Below are 21,022 nucleotides of genomic sequence, written 5' to 3' on the forward strand. Positions count from 1 at the left end.
CACCGTTGAAACTAGAAGCTGCATTATTTTCTATATCTAAGCAACCGCTCAGCTTGAATATACCGATAATACTCACAGACGTGTCCTTCAATGGTAATCAACATAAATACAACAACAGACGATGCTTGTTTTAGACTGTTCAAGGTTGTTAACATCATTTTTCATAAATGTTTATTTTAAAAATGCGAATTAAAAATATTATTTAAAAATATTTTTTTAAACTGGTTTAGTGACCCGCAAACAGCTACATCTGAACATAGAAGCGAGGGAATGTAATTGTTAATGTTGCTTACATGCTAGTATTAGGGCCACTTGAGGGTTGCTTGTTGATGTCCCGTTAGGAGTTTTACGACGAACTGCTCTAAATAGTGTATTTTTGTTTTTGCAAGCTTATCTATAGTGGCAACAGTCAACTCTCTAAGAGAAGTCTGCTGCAACTTGTCTGTAGGACTAGTTTTCAATCCAATTTGCATCTTCATTATTAAGTTTTCATAATTTGTCATGAAGTTTATTTGTTCTACTGATGAGCTCAGCACCTCTCTCTCCTGTTGTCAGAAATACCACATTATGTCTTTCAACGGGGATTTTCACTTTGGTCTCTAACCTGCGCCTCTGCAGGTAGACGTATTAACACTAGCTCAGCTCAGCTCAGCTAGCATTAGCTCAGCTAAGCTAACAGAATCTATTGCGTTACAGGTGTCTTCCCTTTCCAAATGCGCAAAAGAAGGCTTTGGCACGTTCACTTTTGATCTGTTGTCATCCTTTGATCTTTAACTGTGTGCTCGGCAATGGCATTTAATGATGTAGCCAACAGAGATGGCAATGAGCCGGTCAACTCTATGTGGATTGAAGACAAAAGGAAGTTGTGTAGGACATTGGACGCTCGATCTCTCTGGAGAGATCTTGGTAATGCTGTTACCATGAAGTTAACCTAGATTTTGCCGGTAATAGATGTGATTTTTAAAGGAAGCAGCATACAAACATGTGTTAGTATATGTTTATAGCCTGTAACAAAGACTTGAACATATGTCTTAGTATATGTTTATAGCCTGCAACAAAGACTTGAACATATGTGTTGGTATATGTTTATAGCCTGCAACAAAGACTTGAAAATTGCGCAGGAGGATGTGTTTATACTGTCTCAAAAAGAGGCTGTCTATAGCCCAACAGAAGGCCTTCTGCATATTATGGCCAACAAGCGCACAACTATGCTTAACCTTTTCTTCTACCTCAAGGAAGCTAACCTTCTCTCTGCCATGGAAATTGTAAAAAAATATGGTTTGTACTTATATGGGTAGCTCGCCTTACCGTTATGGCATTTGTGAACTGTTGTGTTCTCACTGTAATGTTCTTTATTCCAGTACTGAGTTTACAATGAATTAGTACTCTAATATTGACTGTTCTGCTGCCAAATACTTTGGTAACAACAGTTTCCACCCATTTAGGCTGTTTATCTCTTTTGGGTCCACAGTATAAAGTATAGCATGGTGTTCCAACTGTGTAATTATGAACTGTTTTAGTTGATCGGTTATCCTGCATCTGTTTGCTTTGAGCTAAATGCTTAATCTCCTGCGATTGACATTGGGTGATTAATCCATCAACTGAGATTCCAAGCTGTCGAATACCATTACTATTTGAACAATCAGCTCGTTTTCAGGCTAGTTACACTCATTTTCACATTTTTGATCCTCTTGCAGTCCCGGTCCAATATCATGTCTACCTGCAACCGGACCCTATGATCTTCGATCAAAGCATGACGACCAATCCAGTAGGTGAGTAAGATAGAATTTAAAGGCCCGATGTTGTCAGGTTAGAGCCTTTGTAGTGGCAATGTCAAGGTGTTATTGCCCATGTCATTAGTTTGAGCTTGTAGACAATCTAAAATAGAAGTGATCCAATCAATGAAAGTCATGAGCAAATGTTCTGTAGGGTTGAAACCCGCAGTGCCACCTCCTCTGGTTGAAGTTGATGTGTGCGCTGCCCCCCAGAGACTTAGGCTTCCCCAAGACCATGATAGCCTGAGCGGCGACGACACATGTGAGTGCCATTGTAATGTAGCTGACAAGTCCTCTACGCTGTCTCGCTCTATGTCTAAAAACTCAACCTTAGTTGTCATCTGCAAAGAACGGGCAACTCCTAGTCGATATTTGTATGTTTCACCCGATATAATGCTTGCAGTCGGAGGCAGTCTTCCAGCTTTAAATTCGACGCAGAGGCGAGCCGCTTACACCATCATCGCCACAAGAAACTTTGATATAAAGGAGTTGCAGGACGCTACAGAAAACTTTGCTGACAAGTATCTTATATCCAAAGGAGCCTATGCAGCCATATACGAAGTTAACATCCTCAATACAAAGTTCGCTGCCAAAGTTTACGTAAGACAATATGTTGTGCGGAAAAAGAGTTGTAGAACATGTTTCTAGTTGATTGGCAATTTTTAACTATCTGCTTCCCTTTGAATGGCCAGATAGATTATTGGTTACTAGTGCTGTTGTGTGAGGTGTTCAGATGCCTGCACCAGCAGTCAAATGTGAAAGACTCTAAAAACAAACCTTACTATGCCTCTACTGTTACTCCTGTTCAGTTTAAGGGACGGGGGTATTTTTCATACAGCTCAATTGAGGTATTGTTTATATAGCCTGAGTGATGTAGCTGCGTAGACTGAGTAAGACACTCTTTGTGAGCCGCCATGTTGCCCTTAATATGATCTAGTAGTGATTCCCAGTTCTTTAGCTAGAATCCTACATTTTTATGTTGTTATTGTAGAGCATGGACTATTCTTCTGTGCTGTCAGATCTACAAGATACAAGACTGTAAGTATATTTCTGTATATCATTTTGTGCATGTTCGCGGTTGGATGAGTATTGGATGGCATATCTGTGTGAAGATGCATGTATTGAGGGTTGATGTAGGTTCATGTACGGGGAGGTCCAGACAAAATAAAAAACTGTGTAGATGCATGTATTGAGGGTTGATGTAGGTTCATGTACGGGGAGGTCCAGACAAAATAAAAAACGGTGAAGATGCATGTATTGAGGGTTGATGTAGGTTCATGTACGGGGAGGTCCAGACAAAATAAAAAACTGTGAAGTTGCATGTATTGAAGGTTGATGTAGGTTCATGTACGGGGAGGTCCAGACAAAATAAAAAACTGTGAAGATGCATGTATTGAGGGTTGATGTAGGTTCATGTACGGGGAGGTCCAGACAAAATAAAAAACTGTGAAGATGCATTTATTGAAGGTTGATGTAGGTTCATGTACGCGGAGGTCAAGACAAAATAAAAAACCGAATATGCATGTATTGAAGGTTGATGTAGGTTCATGTACGGGGAGGTCCAGACAAAATAAAAAACTGTGAAGATGCATGTATTGAGGGTTGATGTAGGTTCATGTACGGGGAGGTCCAGACAAAATAAAAAACTGTGAAGATGCATGTATTGAGGGTTGATGTAGGTTCATGTACGGGAGGTCCAGACAAAATAAAAAACTGTGAAGATGCATGTATTGAGGGTTGATGTAGGTTCATGTACGGGGAGGTCCAGACAAAATAAAAAACTGTGAAGTTGCATGTATTGAGGGTTGATGTAGGTTCATGTACAGGGAGGTCCAGACAAAATAAAAAACTGTGAAGTTGCATGTATTGAAGGTTGATGTAGGTTCATGTACGGGGAGGTCCAGACAAAATAAAAAACTGTGAAGATGCATGTATTGAGGGTTGATGTAGGTTCATGTACGGGGAGGTCCAGACAAAATAAAAAACTGTGAAGTTGCATGTATTGAGGGTTGATGTAGGTTCATGTACGGGGAGGTCCAGACAAAATAAAAAACTGTGAAGATGCATGTATTGAAGGTTGATGTAGGTTCATGTACGGGGAGGTCCAGACAAAATAAAAAACTGTGAAGATGCATGTATTGAAGGTTGATGTAGGTTCATGTACGGGGAGGTCCAGACAAAATAAAAAACTGTGAAGTTGCATGTATTGAGGGTTGATGTAGGTTCATGTACGGGGAGGTCCAGACAAAATAAAAAACTGAAGTTGCATGTATTGAAGGTTGATGTAGGTTCATGTACGAGGAGGTCCAGACAAAATAACTGACAAAATAAAAAAGTAGTCATCTCTAGATGATTGAACATTTCTCCAATTCTTTTAAGGTTTTTAAACCGTGTTGATATTAAACAACTTGTTAATAACATGTTATGCCATTTTTTGCATATAATCACCAAAATTCAGACTATTTGAAGCATTAATCTTTGTAACTGGCTAGAAAGTACATGCTTACTGAGCGACAACTTGAAATACATGTAAAGTCTCAACTAGCCATGATAACTTATGTATGAGCAGCGTGCCAGCCTTACTTAAAGCACATAAATTACATAATTTTTTTATTATATATTTCAATACATCAGAGTCTTGGCTTTCGAATGAGCCTATATTCAATACACAAAGAATAATAGAACTATGAAAAATGGGGTGTCAAAAGTACGTCCTGCAAAAAAAAACACTTGGTTCAGGTACTCAAAATGTGGCGTCATAATTCTCATTTAGCCTTAGGTCGTCGATCCCTTTCGCTGCCATTGAGGCTGCGTTTTTCTGTGACAATCGGTGCTGTTAAACCCGGAAAGCGCTAATAATAAACTAAGATTCTAGATAATCAACAATGCCCGCGATCGTGCTAACGCCCGACCAATACAAACACATGTTCTGGGTTAATTAGTTATGCTTTAATAAATGTACTGTCGTTGATAAAGGTAACGAAATCACATCGATTAAATTATGACCTGCGGTTGAGTGGCCCTAGGACTAAATGTCAATCGCACTTTCGCGAGATCACGCAATGCTTGAAATTAATTAGTCTCAGTCGTCACCCTTAACATCGCATTAAAAATAAAGAGCTAGTGCATAATATCATCGGGAAAATATAGTATGGTTCTTGGAGTCTGAGGTACTTATCATAAAAATAATATGTACACGGAGAACTAATGGCACTGATTCCTTTGTCATCTTCATTGGTTCTCTGGAGTTGTCCTACCTTCGCCTTCCACTAGCGTCATTATCGTCACTTTCGTAGTTCATAAATAAGCGGTAAGAGCACACAACAACGAATATGAGATTGTGATGTCACAATTTTCGAGACTATGCCAGTAAACATTTTCGCGGTAGAGCTCTGGGGAAATCCTATAAACACCAACCAATGTCTGTCACACCATGGCAAACAATAGCTCATTCGAAAGCCAAGACTCTGATGTATTGAAATATACAATAAAAAAATTATGTAATTTGTGTGCTTTAAAGAATGGAGTAAAACTGATAGCTGGAGTTCTCAGTTATGATGTTGAATAAAGTGAAATGTCGCTGGTGCAAAATCACCCCCCTTGTATCTCCTAATTCTCCTTTGATAAGTTTTAACAATATCACGCACACATTCAATTTCCTTTGAGAATACAAGGTATGGGTAAGGGTGGAGTATGTCATTCCTGCTAATTCTCACCATTGTTCCATTACGCCATTCCATGCTGTTATTCATCGCTGCTATGTTTAACACAGCAATTACTATTCCCAATACCGATCGTGGTTTGGTGAAATATTTACGAACTTGAATGCTGAATAGTGGTATACTTGATTATGCATTTGATCAAACCTTGACATACAAAGTGGCATACCTTGACATCCAAAGTGGCATACTTTGACATCCAAAGTTAATTCATTCTGATACTTCATTCGTATGTCGGAGTTGTCGTACATCGGAACAAATATTTATAGGATTACATTTGGTTACATTTAAATTATTCCAGAGCCAAAAAAATTTAGTAAATACTTCAAATAATTACAGATAATATTAAAACAATTACACCATATATATTATATAAAATTACCAAATTACTAAAGTAATAATCAGAAAATAGAGGTTTTCATCGCTACCTTACTTTAGAGATATGTAAAAGGAACTGTAGACTTATCAGTGCATAAATTCGATGCTTGAGTGGATGAGTAATAAGAATGAGCGGCATGACTTGTTATAACTCTTGCTATAACTCTTGTTATAACTCTTGTTATAACTCTTGTTATAACTCTTGCTATAACTCTTGTTATAACTCTTGTTATAACTCTTGTTATAACTCTTGTTATAACTCTTGTTATAACTCTTGTTATAACTCTTGTTATAACTCTTGCTATAACTCTTGTTATAACTCTTGTTATAACTCTTGCTATAACTCTTGTTATAACTCTTGTTATAACTCTTGCCTATAACTCTTGTTATAACTCTTGTTATAACTCTTGCTATAACTCTTGTTATAACTCTTGCTATAACTCTTGTTATAACTCTTGCTATAACTCTTGCTATAACTTTTGCTATAACTCTTGTTATAACTCTTGTTATAACTCTTGCTATAACTCTTGTTATAACTCTTGCTATAACTCTTGCTATACCTCTTGTTATAACTCTTGTTATAACTCTTGCTATAACTCTTGCTATAACTCTTGTTATAACTCTTGTTATAACTCTTGTTATAACTCTTGCTATAACTCTTGTTATAACTATTGCTATAACTCTTGTTATAACTCTTGTTATAACTCTTGCTATAACTCTTGTTATAACTCTTGCTATAACTCTTGCTATAACTTTTGCTATAACTCTTGTTATAACTCTTATTATAACTCGCGCTAGATAATAGTAACTGTTTAAGTTCGCTGAATTATTTGCTGAATGAATTTACTGAATACTTTATAATTTCTGCCAATAATTATATAATGTATTATATAATGTTTCTCAAATTCTGACCGGACACTCATCTAGCGAGTTAGAAAAAGACAAATGTTTCAAATGACCTGAAACTTTGTAATAATATGTAAAAATAACCCAACTGCATATCAGTGTTAATATATTGCTTCTCCTAAAGATGGCTCTAGAACATTTTTAAAGTGTCCATTAAAGGATCCGTATTTACACTGCTGATAGCTCATCGATTTATTGTGCGATACAAACATGGTGTCATGTGTGTCAAACATGGTGGTAGAGAGACACCTACAGAGATAGAGGAAGAACCCTTCATGCTTGCGAAAATATTTGAAACCAAGCGGGAACATGGTTTCACTTATGTGAAACATGTAAAGCAATATAAAACACTTGATGCATTTTATATTGTTTTACAGACAAGTGAGGTTGAAAAAGCAGGCAATGCCATCAGTATAAATACAGGTATTGTAAAATAAACCATCCAAGTAAGCTGTCCTCAATTCTTGAGAGATATTTCTGAACCAAACGTTAATTTTGCGAAAAAATTATCACAACAGTAAGAAAAGTAATTAAAAGGGTTTGTGGTTTTTTCATCTTTTTGATCAAGCTTGCAAACGAATGTGGAGAATGTAGTTTGGATCCGTGGCGCAATTTTGCTATGTAATCATAAATATTGTTCTTTGTAACCAATCGTTCAAGTTCATAGATATATTGTATAGGTAAAATAAAACTAACGAGGAAGTATATCATGCATGGTACCCTAGGACACTTATATTTCGCTAGTATTTAGTTTCGTGAGTAGCTCGCAGACTAAAATTTCGAAGCAACTTAAATTCGCAGCTCTGATAAGTGCGAAAATATAGTGATGTGAAAATAAATGCAGTGGCACAAACATAATTAGATTCCTCAGGTTCAATTCACCGATAAAAAAAATATCAATTTGCGACTAGTTTGTAATTGTGAACCGCAGGTAGAATGGTGTTGGCAAGGTCGATAATGCAATTTGATCGCTTGCTGCCATTTGTTTCTTGGACTATCAACCGGCCCGTTTTCACTGGGGCAGCTAGCTGGCCGGCTGAGCCGCCCCAACTTTTTGGGAATTGTTTACGGTAAGTGCAGTCCAACTCGGATAACTCGCCCTCAGATAAAATGTAACATTTCATCTCAAACACAAGGTCAACTCAGACGGATTTGTTTGGTCAGTTCCAACGCAATGATAAATTCCTTCAGATAACTCGACCTCAACATCATTTATTCGAAAAGTTATTTGCCCAACGGCCATGGACGCGGTTTTTATCGCTGTGGAATATCACTTCATTCCAAGCCATAGAGACAAACATAAACTTCTAGTAGTTCTTAGGCATCATTATTATCATCATCGGAGGCAAAATATTTTTGTTAACGACTTTTATAAAGGTTTGCAGAAGATTAAGTTTTATTAAAACACCCGCTTGGCCATGTCCCATCGAAAACGTAAAAGCCTCCGAAGGAACTTAAAATAAAATCCGCAAAATTGATCTTTGTTAAAACGCTCAAAAGAAAAATATGTCTTTTTCTGAGCATTTTAATTGCGGTCATGTTTTGCCTATTTTAATTTAAAAACGTCTCGTCAGTCACATCACTTAAAACAAAACAAATCTCAAAAAATTACAAGTTATTGAAGAGGTGTCAGTGGTGAATCCAAACCTTTTCAGAGCCATGCTGTTTGTGTAGTACTGCGAGTGTCAGTGCATGTGTCTTATTTTCTTTCAACACACGGTGCTCGCTGCATTGATTGATGTCCCCCGCAAACGATAACCTACTAATTCGTGTGCATTGACATCAATTTCCTATCATTATAAATCATTCTTAATGGGAAAATAATCATAATTAATTGCAAAATAATAACGTAATAAATTTTGATAGTCAAATTATTTTGTTGGTTTATATTTTAACGATGCTATAGTGGTCGTTAAAAACGTTAAAATAAATGTCGTTTCCATTCTACAGCATCAATGAACAAAGCTATTTAGTTTCGCTTTTTCGCTCGTTTGTTATGATAGTTTAGTTTCGCACATGAAACTTTCGTGAGAGGATGACACCGCGAAAACGCGAAAGTTAGATGCCGCGAATACATAAGTGTCCTAGGGTAAGTATTTATATAGGTTTATTACAATGTAAGGGTCACCTCTACCTTACACCAAGACTGGTCACTCAGCTATTGAGAGGAAAGTCTCTGCAGCCTTCTTGCATGCCCTTCCACATACTCCTTTTAGATACTCTTTTAGATTGTCTGATTGCCTCCTTCATGTCCGATGCGCACATGAAGGAGCTTGACTGCTGAGACGCAATTGTTTCATTGCAGTTATTGTAATTAATGTATCGCATAAGGATTCATTCCTGCATTTCTTCAGTATTAGCCCTGCGCTGTTCTATAATGAAAGGGACATCCAGACAACATAAAACGATAAGTTTTAGGGCACATATATATTTCTCAAAATTTATCGTGTGTATGTGTGCATTTCGGTTTGTCCAGCTATAGGTATTAAAGTTTAGGAATGAAATATCCTTTACACGCTGAATTTGATCTCGGAACCTGCCATTCACCAGACAAATATCTTACCAATTAAGCTACGCGAGATGCATTGTATTCTGAGGCCATATGAGCTGTCATGTTGGTTAAAATAGGCATAGCATTCTGCGTTACGCTACGTGACTAAAGCTTGCTCTCACGGCTTATATTGGGAAGTTTTGCAATACGAATAGTAGCGTACTCAAATAGTCATTGGCAATGTGCCAGACTAATGGCAAGTGGCAGGCAATTATATTACCTACAATTGTTTATAAGCTGTTTTAATACCCGTGCAACGCCAGGCATTCAGCTAGTTCTTATATATGATTACGAGTTTTATAGGTAATACCTATCTATGTGTGTCACTACCTTTGAGTGCTTCTAAAACATCCTAGAGCGAAGGTGTACACAGCCTTTAACTGAACTTGGATCAACTGTCAACTTTGCTGAAATGAATGACAAAATGAAATTGTGTAGGCCAACCATATCTAACCATATCAATATTTATTCCAGCCGATGTTCAACTCGATATACTTAAGGTATCGTATTAATATTCTTATGTAGAGTTGATAAAATGAAATAATACAAAATTTACTTAATTGCCGAGAGCTATAAGGAAACTACCGTTCTAATATTAAAGTTATAAATTAGAATCACGTTAAGTATTGATATAACAACAACAGAATAATAGATTTTATCTTGATTCAGCAATCGATTCACCAAATGTAGCAAATGACAGAAGGTTACCAATTACAAGCATTGTGACTTGATGAAAAAGAATGAATTAGTGATTGTCGTTGGCAATTGCGCTTCCTGTCACCACGCTGGAATGATGTGCCCATCATATGAACAGGCTTTAGATAATTTATGAACCAGTCGGTAGAAGAGTTATAGCTTCCTAGCGATAAGCCCTGCGTTGAATTCCAATTCGTGAACGCATTTATTGACAGTTGTCCTTGATGCATGTGAAGGTGCTTTCTTGAGCTTTCGGCAGATTGATGTGGCACATTTATAAGGAAAATGAAAGTTGTACGATTGCCAATTCAGCTGGTCTGTTTTTGCACATTAAATAAGCTGCAGGGAAGCCACGAAGCTCTGGCAGTCTGCTCTCACAACATTAACTCTCTCAAATAAGCTGCAGGGAAGCCATGAAGCTCTGGCAGTGTACTCTCACAACTTTAACTCTCTCAAATAAGCTGCAGGGAAGCCATGAAGCTCTGGCAGTCTGCTCTCACAACTTTAACTCTCTCAAATAAGCTGCAGGGAAGCCATGAAGCTCTGGCAGTGTGCTCTCACAACTTTCACTCGAAAAATCTTTTAATGTCAAAGAACAGCACTCTTATTATAGTAAAGATTCTGCAAAGCAGGAAGCTAGTCAATTACTTATAAAACTCTGATTTGTGATCTTGCTTGATACAGTTGCACTGAAGAATTAATATAGGTGATAATTAAAATTCTTCATAAAAGATTGCTTTAGACGGGACTCGATCTCATGACATTCAGTTTAGTAGACCAACACTATTATCTGCGCTAATAGACTGCCTTCCGGCTCACTGACAGCTACGTAGCTGTGAGCCCTGTGATGACTGTGATGACTGGGATTCCTTTCATTTTTAATCAGATCAGGCAGATGTTTAAGAAACTGGTTCTCAGAAATCAGATGGAGTTGAGAGGCTAAACATTTTTAGTGATCTGACGACAAGCATGGGGCATAATTGTGTAAAGTTTGGATAAAATCAGTCAAAAAAGTTGTGGAAATAAAAACTTTTTTGCTGCTTCGGTATATCTGAGAAAATGACCAATTGAAACTCATTGTCTTATCGAAATAAAAATCCAATTGATAACCTAGGTAGCCTCCAAGAAACAGCAAGCTGATTTAGTCAAGTTTATATTTATACTAGGTGAATGACCAGCGTTGCACGGGTAATAAAAAAGTTTTCATAGAAAATTTATTTTTAATTGGCTAAGTTTCTTTACCCGATGAATTTGAGTAACTTAAACCATAACTGCCACGAACAACTTTTATCGTATTTACTAGGTAAATCAGACACGCTGATTCCGATTTTGTAATCAAAATAAAGATTAGGCCACTAACTTTCAGAGTAATGAAGGACTTTTATAGCGTTTTAATATTGGTCTCGAAAACAACACGATCGGCATAACAAGCTCCGCCCATAAATACTTGACGTAACCTAGCTTTTTAGGAACAGAAGTTACGTAGGGATGTTTAGACCGATTTAGAATAATAGAGATGGGTGTTTTAAAATCCATTCATATCTAAATTCAGCCTTAAAAATAATATCAGTCTTTTCTGAAAGGTAGATAAGCTATTTAGCATTGCATATTTAAAAAGCGCGATAACAACGCTAGCTCGTGATAAAACCGCGCTTTTTGAGCTCATTTTTCTCGGCGTCCAGCCCATTTAAACGTCATGTAACAAGCTGCGAGCAATTTTAAATAGTTTATATCTCTTTCATAAAAAACTGAAACTATTTTACAGGCTGGATTTAGATAATGGGTTTTAAGACACCCGTCTCTATTAATCAAAATCGGACTAAACATTCCTAACTTCTGTTTCTGAAAAAGCTAGGTTTCGTCACATATTTATGGGCGGAGCTTGTAATGCCGATTGTGTTGTTTTCGAAATGGATATTGAAACGCTTTAAAAAAGCCTAAATGGCTTTGAAGGTTAGTGGACTAATCTTTATTTTGAGTACAAAATCGGAATCAGTGTGTCTGATTTACCTAGTACATACGATAAAAGTTGTTCGTGATAGTTATGGTTTAAGCTCTTATGTAAGTTCTTAATTAAAAGCCGTTATAACTTAAGTCAGCCTGAAGTCAGCGGTAGGAAAACAGATTGCGTCACGCTCTTCAAGTTGGCTAGATGAAGTGTCAGTATTTTAGCCCATCGGCAATAAAGATGAGCAGGTGTGATAAGTATGATGTGCAAATCATGTTGTATAGCGATGTGACAGCATGACATATTGTGACAGCATGACATATTGTGACAGCTGACATATTGTGACAGCATGACATATTGTGACAGCATGACATATTGTGACAGCTGACATATTGGTGCAGTGACAGCATGACATATTGTGACAGCTGACATATTGGTGCAGTGACAGCATGACATATTTTGTCAGCTGACATATTGGTTCAGTGACAGCATGACATATTGGTTCAGTGACAGCATGACATATTGGTTCTGTGACAGCATGACATATTGGTTCAGTGACAGCATGACATATTGGTTCTGTGACAGCACGACATATTGGTTCAGCACGCCTGTCTGCTGACCTGTGGCTTCTCCCATCTATTCTTACATACATAATGTATATCCCCCATCTATTCTTACCTGTACAGTGTACATCTCCCACCTATTCTTGCTTATGCAGTGTACATCCCCCATCTATTCATACCTGTACAGTGTACATCTCCCATCTATTCTTACCTATACAGTGTATATCTCCCATCTATTCTTACTTATACAATGTACATCTCCCATCTATTGGTACCTATACAGTGTACATCTCCCAACTATTCTTACCTATACAGTGTATATATCCCGTCTATTTTTACCTATAAAGTGTATATCTCCAATCTATTCTTACTTATACAGTGTATATCTCCCATCTATTCTTACTTATAAAGTGTATATCTCCCATCTATTCTTACCTATACAGTGTATATATCCCGTCTATTTTTACCTATAAAGTGTATATCTCCCATCTATTCTTACCTATACAGTGTAAATCTCCCATCTATTCATACCTATAAAGTGTATATCTCCTATCTATTCTTACCTATACAGTGTACATTTCCCATCTATTCTTACTTATACAGTGTATATCTCCCATCTATTCTTACTTATACAGTGTATCTATCCCATCTATTCTTACCTATACAGTGTATATCTCCCATCTATTCTTACTTATACAGTGTATATCTCCCATCTATTCTTACTTATACAGTGTATATCTCCCATCTATTCTTATTTATACAGTGTATATCTCCCATCTATTCGTACCTTATACAATATACATCGCCCATCTATTCGTACCTATACCGTGTACAGTGTACATCTCCCATCTATTCTTACTTATACAGTGTATCTATCCCATCTATTCTTACCTATAAAGTGTATATCTCCCATCTATTTTTACTTATACAGTGTACATCTCCCATCTATTCTTACCTATACAGTGTACATCTTCCATGCAATACACAAGATCCTATTGAGTATTTCTATGAACTGTATGATTGCAGGCACAATCATGAAAACATTGTGCCTATTACTGGAAAGTGCTTTAGTGGCGACCACTGCATAGTGCTCTACGAGCTAATGACTAATGGTTCTCTCAGAGCCCTTCTCGACAGCGCTGGAGTTCTTAACATGGATACGAGGGTCGACATTTTAAGAGGTATTTCTTACTGCCAATGCAATTTGAAATTTAAACGTTACTTCTTTAAACGTTTGTGAAGCGTAAGCTTTAAGAGTTGTCTCCTCAACCCTATAATTATGCAGCAGCTTTATTGTTTACATTCATCATTGTACTATTACTAGTATGCAGGTAATATATCATTATTTGCCACAGATGCTGCTAGAGGTCTTCAATACTTACATAGCAATAAACCTCCTCTACTGCACAGGAATATCAAGAGGTATGCACCTGGCTATACTCAATGTCTCTGTTTGTATCTCGGTGTCTCTGTTTGTATCTCAATGTCTCTGTTTGTATCTCAGTGTCTCTGCTTGTAGCTCAGTGTTTCTGTTGGCATCTCATTGTTTCCATTTGTATCTCAGTGTCTCTGCTTGTATCTCAGTGTCTCTGTTTGTATCTCAGTGTCTCCGTTTGTATCTCAGTGTCTCTGTTTGTATCTCAGTGTCTCTGTTTGTATCTCAGCGTCTCTGTTTGTCTCTCAGTGTCTCAGTTTGTATCTCAGTGTCTCTGTTTGTATCTCAATGTCTCTGTTTGTATCTCAGTGTCTCTGTTTGTATCTCAGTGTTTCTGTTTGTATCTCAGTGTCTCAGTTTGTACCTCAGTGCCTCCGTTTGTATCTCAATGTCTCCGCATGTAGCTCAGTGTCTCCGTTTGTATCTCAGTGTCTCCATTTGTATCTCAGTGTCTCCGTTTGTATCTCAGTGTCTCCGCTTGTAGCTCAGTGTTTCTGTTTGTATCTCAGTGTCTCCGTTTGTACCGCAGTGCCTCCGTTTGTATCTCAGTGTCTACGTTTGTATCTCAGTGTCTCCGTTTGTATCTCAGTGTCTCCGTTTGCATCTCAGTGTCTCTGTTTGTATCTCAGTGTCTCTGTTTGTATCTCAGTGTCTCTGCTTGTAGCTCAATGTCTACGTTTGTATCTCAGTGTCTCCGTTTGTATCTCAGTGTTTCCGTTTGCATCTCAGTTTCTCCGTTTGCATCTCAGTGTCTCTGTTTGTATCTCAGTGTCTCCGTTTGTATTTCAGTGTCTCTGCTTGTATCTCAATGTCACCGTTTGTATCTCAGTGTCTCTGCTTGTAGCTCAGTGTTTCTGTTTGCATCTCATTGTTTCCATTTGTATCTCAGTGTCTCTGCTTGTATCTCAGTGTCTCTGTTTGTATCTCAGTGTCTCTGTTTGTATCTCAGTGTCTCTGTTTGTATCTCAGTGTCTCAGTTTGTATATCAGTGTCTCTGTTTGCATCTCAATGTCTCTGTTTGTATCTCAGTGTCTCTGTTTGTATCTCAGTGTTTCTGTTTGTATCTCAGTGTCTCTGTTTGTATCTCAGTGTCTCTGTTTGTATCTCAGTGTCTCCGTTTGTATCTCAGTGTCTCTGTTTGTATCTCAGTGTTTCTGTTTGTATCTCAGTGTCTCTGTTTGTATCTCAGTGTCTCAGTTTGTATCTCAGTGTTTCTGTTTGTATCTCAGTGTCTCCGCTTGTATCTCAGTGTCTCCGCTTGTAGCTCAGTGTCTTCGTTTGTATCTCAGTGTCTCCGTTTGTATCTCAGTGTCTCCGTTTGTATGTCAGTGTCTCCGTTTGTATCTCAGTGTCTCCGTTTGTATCTCAGTGTCTCTGCTTGTAGCTCAGTGTTTCTGTTTGTATCTCAGTGTCTCGGTTTGTACCACAATGTTTCTGTTTGTATCTCAGTGTTTCTGTTTGTATCTCAGTGTCTCTGTTTGTATCTCAGTGTCTCGGTTTGTACCTCAGTGCCTCCGTTTGTACCTCAGTGTCTCCGTTTGTATCTCAGTGTCTCCGTTTGTATCTCAGTGTCTCCGTTTGTATCTGAGTGTCTCCGCTTGTAGCTCAGTGTTTCTGTTTGTATCTCAGTGTCTCCGTTTGTACCTCAGTGTTTCCGCTTGTATCTCAGTGTCTCTGTTTGTACCTCAGTGTTTCTGTTTGTATCTCAATGTCTCGGTTTGTACCTCAGTGTCTCGGTTTGTACCTCAGTGTCTCCGTTTGCATCTCAGTGTTTACATTTGTATCTCAGTGTCGCTGTGCATATGTTAGCGTTTTTATTGTACCTTATTATGTTTTATTACTTTTTTATTTGATAGCAAAAATATCCTATTAGACAATGCATACAAAGCTAAATTATCAGACTTTGGAATGGCTGTGCATGCGAACAAATCAGATTCAGTCTCTAGTAGTCAGCACTACACTCACTTCTCAACCCGTCAAGACACTTCTGTGCTGCAGAGGAGCAAAGGTTACTGCGCTAAAGAGGTGCACAGCGGTCGCTTCTCAGAGAAAACTGACACATATGCATTTGGAGTCGTAAGTTTTTGTTCATTGTAAAAAAGATTATTTTTTGTCAGATGGTTACAGTAGCTTTTAATCACCATTGCTTGCTTTCTGCACCTATAAGTTACCTTCAAGTAGTTCTGCTTGAATCCATTCTACTCTCTTCAGTTCCACTTTAGTTAGCTCTATTCATATTCCGTCCTGTTGTTACTCGCACTCTGTACGTAGTCATTATGCTCTTCATGTGTCTATTCAGGTGATACTTGAGGTCTGTACCGGTAAACCTGCCCATGATCCTAACAAGAGCATCGGCGATCAAGAGCTTGTTAATTTTGTTGAGAATCATGTTTCATCTACTGAAGATGCTCTCCAGTTGGCTGACACTTCCTGCCGGTGGGCAGAGCAAACTTACATCGACCTTTTTGATTTGGCCCAACAATGTGTAGCCGAAAAAGCAAAGTGTCGCCCCACAATGAATCTGGTAAGAAGATAGTCATTCTTATTGTGGTAGTAATTTTTATTCAGCTTACTTTGCTTTAAATTAGTATAACACATATCATTGAGGTATAAAATGTTGTATGTTGAGGTATGATATGTTGTATGTTGAGGTATGATATGTTGTATGTTGAGGTATGATATGTTGTATGTTGAGGTATGATATGTTGTGTGTTGAATTATGATATTTTAAAAGTGAGAGGCTATTCTTCATCCAATTTGTCTGGTTTTATATGTTGTCAACACTAAAAAACTTTCTTCAGAAAGTAGATATTCTAGGCACTTCTTTTTTGGGGCTCAACTAACTACATCAGTCTGGTGCCATCCAGTCGTGTTATTTTTTTATGCACGTGTTCAGGTCTATCAGAAGCTCGATGACATCGCTAATGACAGACCGACAGCGGTATATGACTCTGACAGCATTACAGCACACCCACATAGAACAGAGGTTGGGGATTCTTCTGTTGACATAGTGGGGGACCTGCGGCCACTCCAACAGTATCATACGGATTATGCCCAATCTGCACCCTCCGCCGCTGCCATTGGTCATGCTTATGTTAACCACTTACCAGCCGGCCCCGGTTTCTTGGGCCAGTCTTTGCCTGCTCAACTTCCTGACCACGCTTGGCCCATTAGGTCGCAGGTCAGCGAGACAAACAGTTCAATAAGTGATCTTGATCTAAGCAGCATCCCAGGAGACCAATCAAGTTTACCAGAGCCTAATGGTTCCCTTAACGCATCATCTACTGGTGTACGTGACAGGGAGGTAAAGCAAGAACCAACTGAATATATTGAGGTTTGTTTTATGGACGAGTTGACTCTAACTTATATTGTATAGAGTGTCTGAATACTTATATTGTACAGAGTGTCTGAGTACTTATATTGTATAGAGTGTTTGAGTACTTATATTGTACAGAGTGTCTGAGTACTTATATTGTATAGAATGTCTGAGTACTTATATTGTATAAAGTGTCTGAGTACTTATATTGTACAGAGTGTCTGAGTACTTATATTGTACAGAGTGTCTGAGTACTTGTATTTACTGTAGCTCTTCTACATATCCTCATGTACCCCCATCAAGGCAGGATCTACTGTAGTTCTTCTACATATTCTCATGTACCCCCAGTAGAGGTTGTATAAATTTGAGAAAAACATGTGGTTACAGGTGGTTGGACCATAGATTGCATAACAGGTTCATAGTCTCAGACCACCCAACTTTTCACTTAGCTTGAAACAGTGGATTAACATAAACTCTCAAATAGTTGCCAAGACAAAATCTGATCAGCTACTTTTACTAGCCATGACACTAAAAACTATTTGCTGTAAATAGACATCGTTGAAGATGAAGGTCATTCACGGAAACTATTTCAGCCTTATTATTTAGCCATAGCATTTTCCTTTTCATTAAAAAGGTGAAGATGCGAGGGAGGAGGTTAGACTATTTTTTGTGGATAAGCAACATGTTGAGATTTGGTTAAGAACTCAGACTACAGCTTTACGAAGGTTAGTTTATACTGGCGTTCATGACTGCATGACAGCATCAGAAGTTTTTATTTAAAACTTACGTCAATGTTTCTACCCATGAGAAACATGTGAGGGTTTCATCACTCCACCTCTTCCCTCCCTTTAACCATCCCAACATACTTTAGGAATTTATATTTTGCATCTGTATACTGATGGCAGATATAGGTTAGAGGTTTGAGAGAACTTGTAGTTACATGTGGATACAGGCATTAAATATGGATTCGAGATTTGAGGGTACTTGTAGTTACGTATGGATACTGGTATTAAATATGGATTAGAGATTTGAGGGAACTTGTAGTTACATATGGATACTGGTATTAAATATGGATTCGAGATTTGAGGGTACTTGTAGTTACGTATGGGTACTGGTATTAAATATAGATTAGAGATTTGAGGGAACTTGTAGTTACGTATGGATACTGGCATTAAATATGGATTAGAGATTTGAGGGAACTTGTAGTTACGTATGGATACTGGCATTAAATATGGATTAGAGATTTGATGGAACTTGTAGTTACATATGGATACTGGTATTAAATATGGATTAGAGATTTGAGGGAACTTGTAGTTACGTATGGATACTGGTATTAAATATGGATTAGAGATTTGAGGGAACTCGTAGTTACGTATGGATACTGGTATTAAATATGGATTAGAGATTTGAGGGAACTTGTAGTTACATATGGATACTGGTATTAAATATGGATTAGAGATTTGAGGGAACTTGTAGTTACGTGTGGATACTGGTATTAAATATGGATTAGAGATTTGAGGGAACTTGTAGTTACGTGTGGATACTGGTATTAAATATGGATTAGAGATTTGAGGGAACTTGTAGTTATGTGTGGATACTGGTATTAAATATGGATTAGAGATTTGAGGGAACTTGTAGTTACGTATGGATACTGGTATTAAATAAGGATTAGAGATTTGAGGGAACTTGTAATTACGTATGGATACTGGTATTAAATATGGATTAGAGATTTAGAAGAAAAAGCAGTTTTACATGAATGTTACTACAGCGTATTTTGGTAAAACACACCACTAACACGTTGCAGGGGACTAGATATTTGGGATATATTGTGAATACACATCAGTTACATGTATGTAAGGGATGGAACACTACAAGATTCACTAGCATAATTATAACCTATATATCAGCAAACCACTTTGTCTTGTTCACCAGTATTCTGGAACATCTAAAAAAATATTGGAGGTTGATGCTCAGAGCATCACATATGTTCATCTCTTTGTGTACCCCTACATACAGTGTGTACATCAAATAGTGTGCTCCTACATATAGTCTGTACATCAAATAGTGTTTCTCTACATATAGTGTGTACATCAAATAGTGTACTCCTACATATAGTGTGTACATCAAATAGTGTGCTCCTACATATAGTGTGTACATCAAATAGTGTGCACCTACATATAGTGTACACATTCAATATTGTACTCCTTCATATAGTGTTAACAGTGAGGAGGAGTGTTAACAGTGAGGAGAAGTGTTAACAGTGAGGAGGAGTGTTAACAGTGAGGAGGAGTGTTAACAGTGAGGAGGAGTGTTAACAATGAGGAGGAGTGTTAACAGTGAGGAGGAGTGTTAACAGTGAGGAGGAGTGTTAACAGTGAGGAGGAGTGTTAACAGTGAGGAGGAGTGTTAACAATGAGGAGGAGTGTTAACAATGAGGAGGAGTGTTAACAGTGAGGAGGAGTGTTAACAATGAGGAGGAGTGTTAACAATGAGGAGGAGTGTTAACAGTGAGGAGGAGTGTTAACAGTGAGGAGAAGTGTTAACAGTGAGGAGGAGTGTTAACAGTGAGGAGGAGTGTTAACAGTAAGGAGGAGTGTTAACAGTGCTAATAAGATGGAGGAGTGTTGACAAGGTTAATAAGTTGAAAGAGAGTCAGTACATTCAAAGCTGTCAATGTAAATCCATACAGTTATTAATATAGAGTATTATACTTATTGCTCTGGACTAAGTATTATCACTACACTATAGAGTTATTTTGGTAAAGCCATAGAAGTGTTTTGGTAGAGCCATAGAAGGGTTTTGGTAGAGCCATAGAAGTGTTTTGGTAGAGCCATAGAAGGGTTTTGGTAGAGCCATAAAAGGGTTTTGGTAGAGCCATAGAAGTGTTTTGGTAGAGCCATAGAAGGGTTTTGGTAGAGCCATAAAAGGGTTTTGGTAGACCCATAGAAGGGTTGTGGTAGAGCAATAGAAGTGTTTTGGTAGAACCATAGAAGTGTTTTTGTGACTTTAGAATCCCCTATCAATCCAGTCAATCCAGTCTAGTGACTTCTCCAACCTGTCATCCGAGCTCGCAGAACAAAATCTTTCCGAATACCTCCAGATGGACACGCAGCCAGACCATGAGAGTTCTTCAGATGAAACGGAGTCTAACGAACTTGACCCTAGCCTAGCCGAAGAAGTAGCTAAGCTCTGCCTCAGCTGTGTTGAGCCACCCGATAATGAGTAGTTATTGTTGACCAGACTCTTATCTGACACAGCGCTCTACTTCACCTCTTTTTATTTTTTAATCTTTCCCCTTGGTCTCCATTGTCACTGCTATCCTTGGTCTCCATTGTCACTGCTATCCTTGGTCTCCATTGTCACTGCTATCCTTGGTCTCCATTGTCACTGCTATCCTTGGTCTCCATTGTCACTGCTATCCTTGGTCTCCATTGTCACTGCTATCCTTGGTCTCCATTGTCACTGCTATCCTTGGTCTCCATTGTCACTGCTATCCTTGGTCTCCATTGTCACTGCTATCCTTGGTCTCCATTGTCACTGCTATCCTTGGTCTCCATTGTCACTGCTATCCTTGGTCTCCATTGTCACTGCTATCCTTGGTCTCCATTGTCACTGCTATCCTTGGTCTCCATTGTCACTGCTATCCTTGGTCTCCATTGTCACTGCTATCCTTGGTCTCCATTGTCACTGCTATCCTTGGTCTCCATTGTCACTGCTATCCTTGGTCTCCATTGT

General features: G+C 38.1%; 1 protein-coding gene across 1 annotated transcript; it reads left to right on the top strand.

The window, feature by feature from the left end:
* The first annotated feature begins 707 nt into the window (after window positions 1-707).
* On the top strand, window positions 708-20,703 carry LOC137393665 (uncharacterized). Its single transcript, XM_068080305.1, has 12 exons — window positions 708-906; window positions 1,093-1,278; window positions 1,698-1,772; window positions 1,930-2,037; window positions 2,179-2,375; window positions 2,767-2,813; window positions 13,563-13,717; window positions 13,892-13,958; window positions 15,828-16,047; window positions 16,271-16,495; window positions 16,868-17,305; window positions 20,298-20,703. The coding sequence occupies exons 1-12, from the start codon at window positions 789-791 to the stop codon at window positions 20,511-20,513; spliced, it is 2,052 nt and encodes a 683-aa protein (XP_067936406.1). The 5' UTR covers window positions 708-788; the 3' UTR covers window positions 20,514-20,703.
* The last annotated feature ends 319 nt before the right edge of the window (window positions 20,704-21,022 follow it).

This window comes from Watersipora subatra, chromosome 4 (assembly GCF_963576615.1).
Source record: "Watersipora subatra chromosome 4, tzWatSuba1.1, whole genome shotgun sequence".
Classification (NCBI taxonomy): Eukaryota; Metazoa; Bryozoa; class Gymnolaemata; order Cheilostomatida; family Watersiporidae; genus Watersipora; species Watersipora subatra.

What these genes read in the sequence shown, in the direction of transcription:
- LOC137393665 (XM_068080305.1), top strand. Translation starts at nt 789, where the DNA reads ATGGCATTTAATGATGTAGCCAACAGAGATGGCAATGAGCCGGTCAAC. An exon ending in CATGACGACCAATCCAGTAG is followed by an intron (nt 1,773 to 1,929) that starts GTGAGTAAGATA and finishes AATGTTCTGTAG; the next exon opens with GGTTGAAACCCGCAGTGCCA. An exon ending in CCTGAGCGGCGACGACACAT is followed by an intron (nt 2,038 to 2,178) that starts GTGAGTGCCATT and finishes TAATGCTTGCAG; the next exon opens with TCGGAGGCAGTCTTCCAGCT.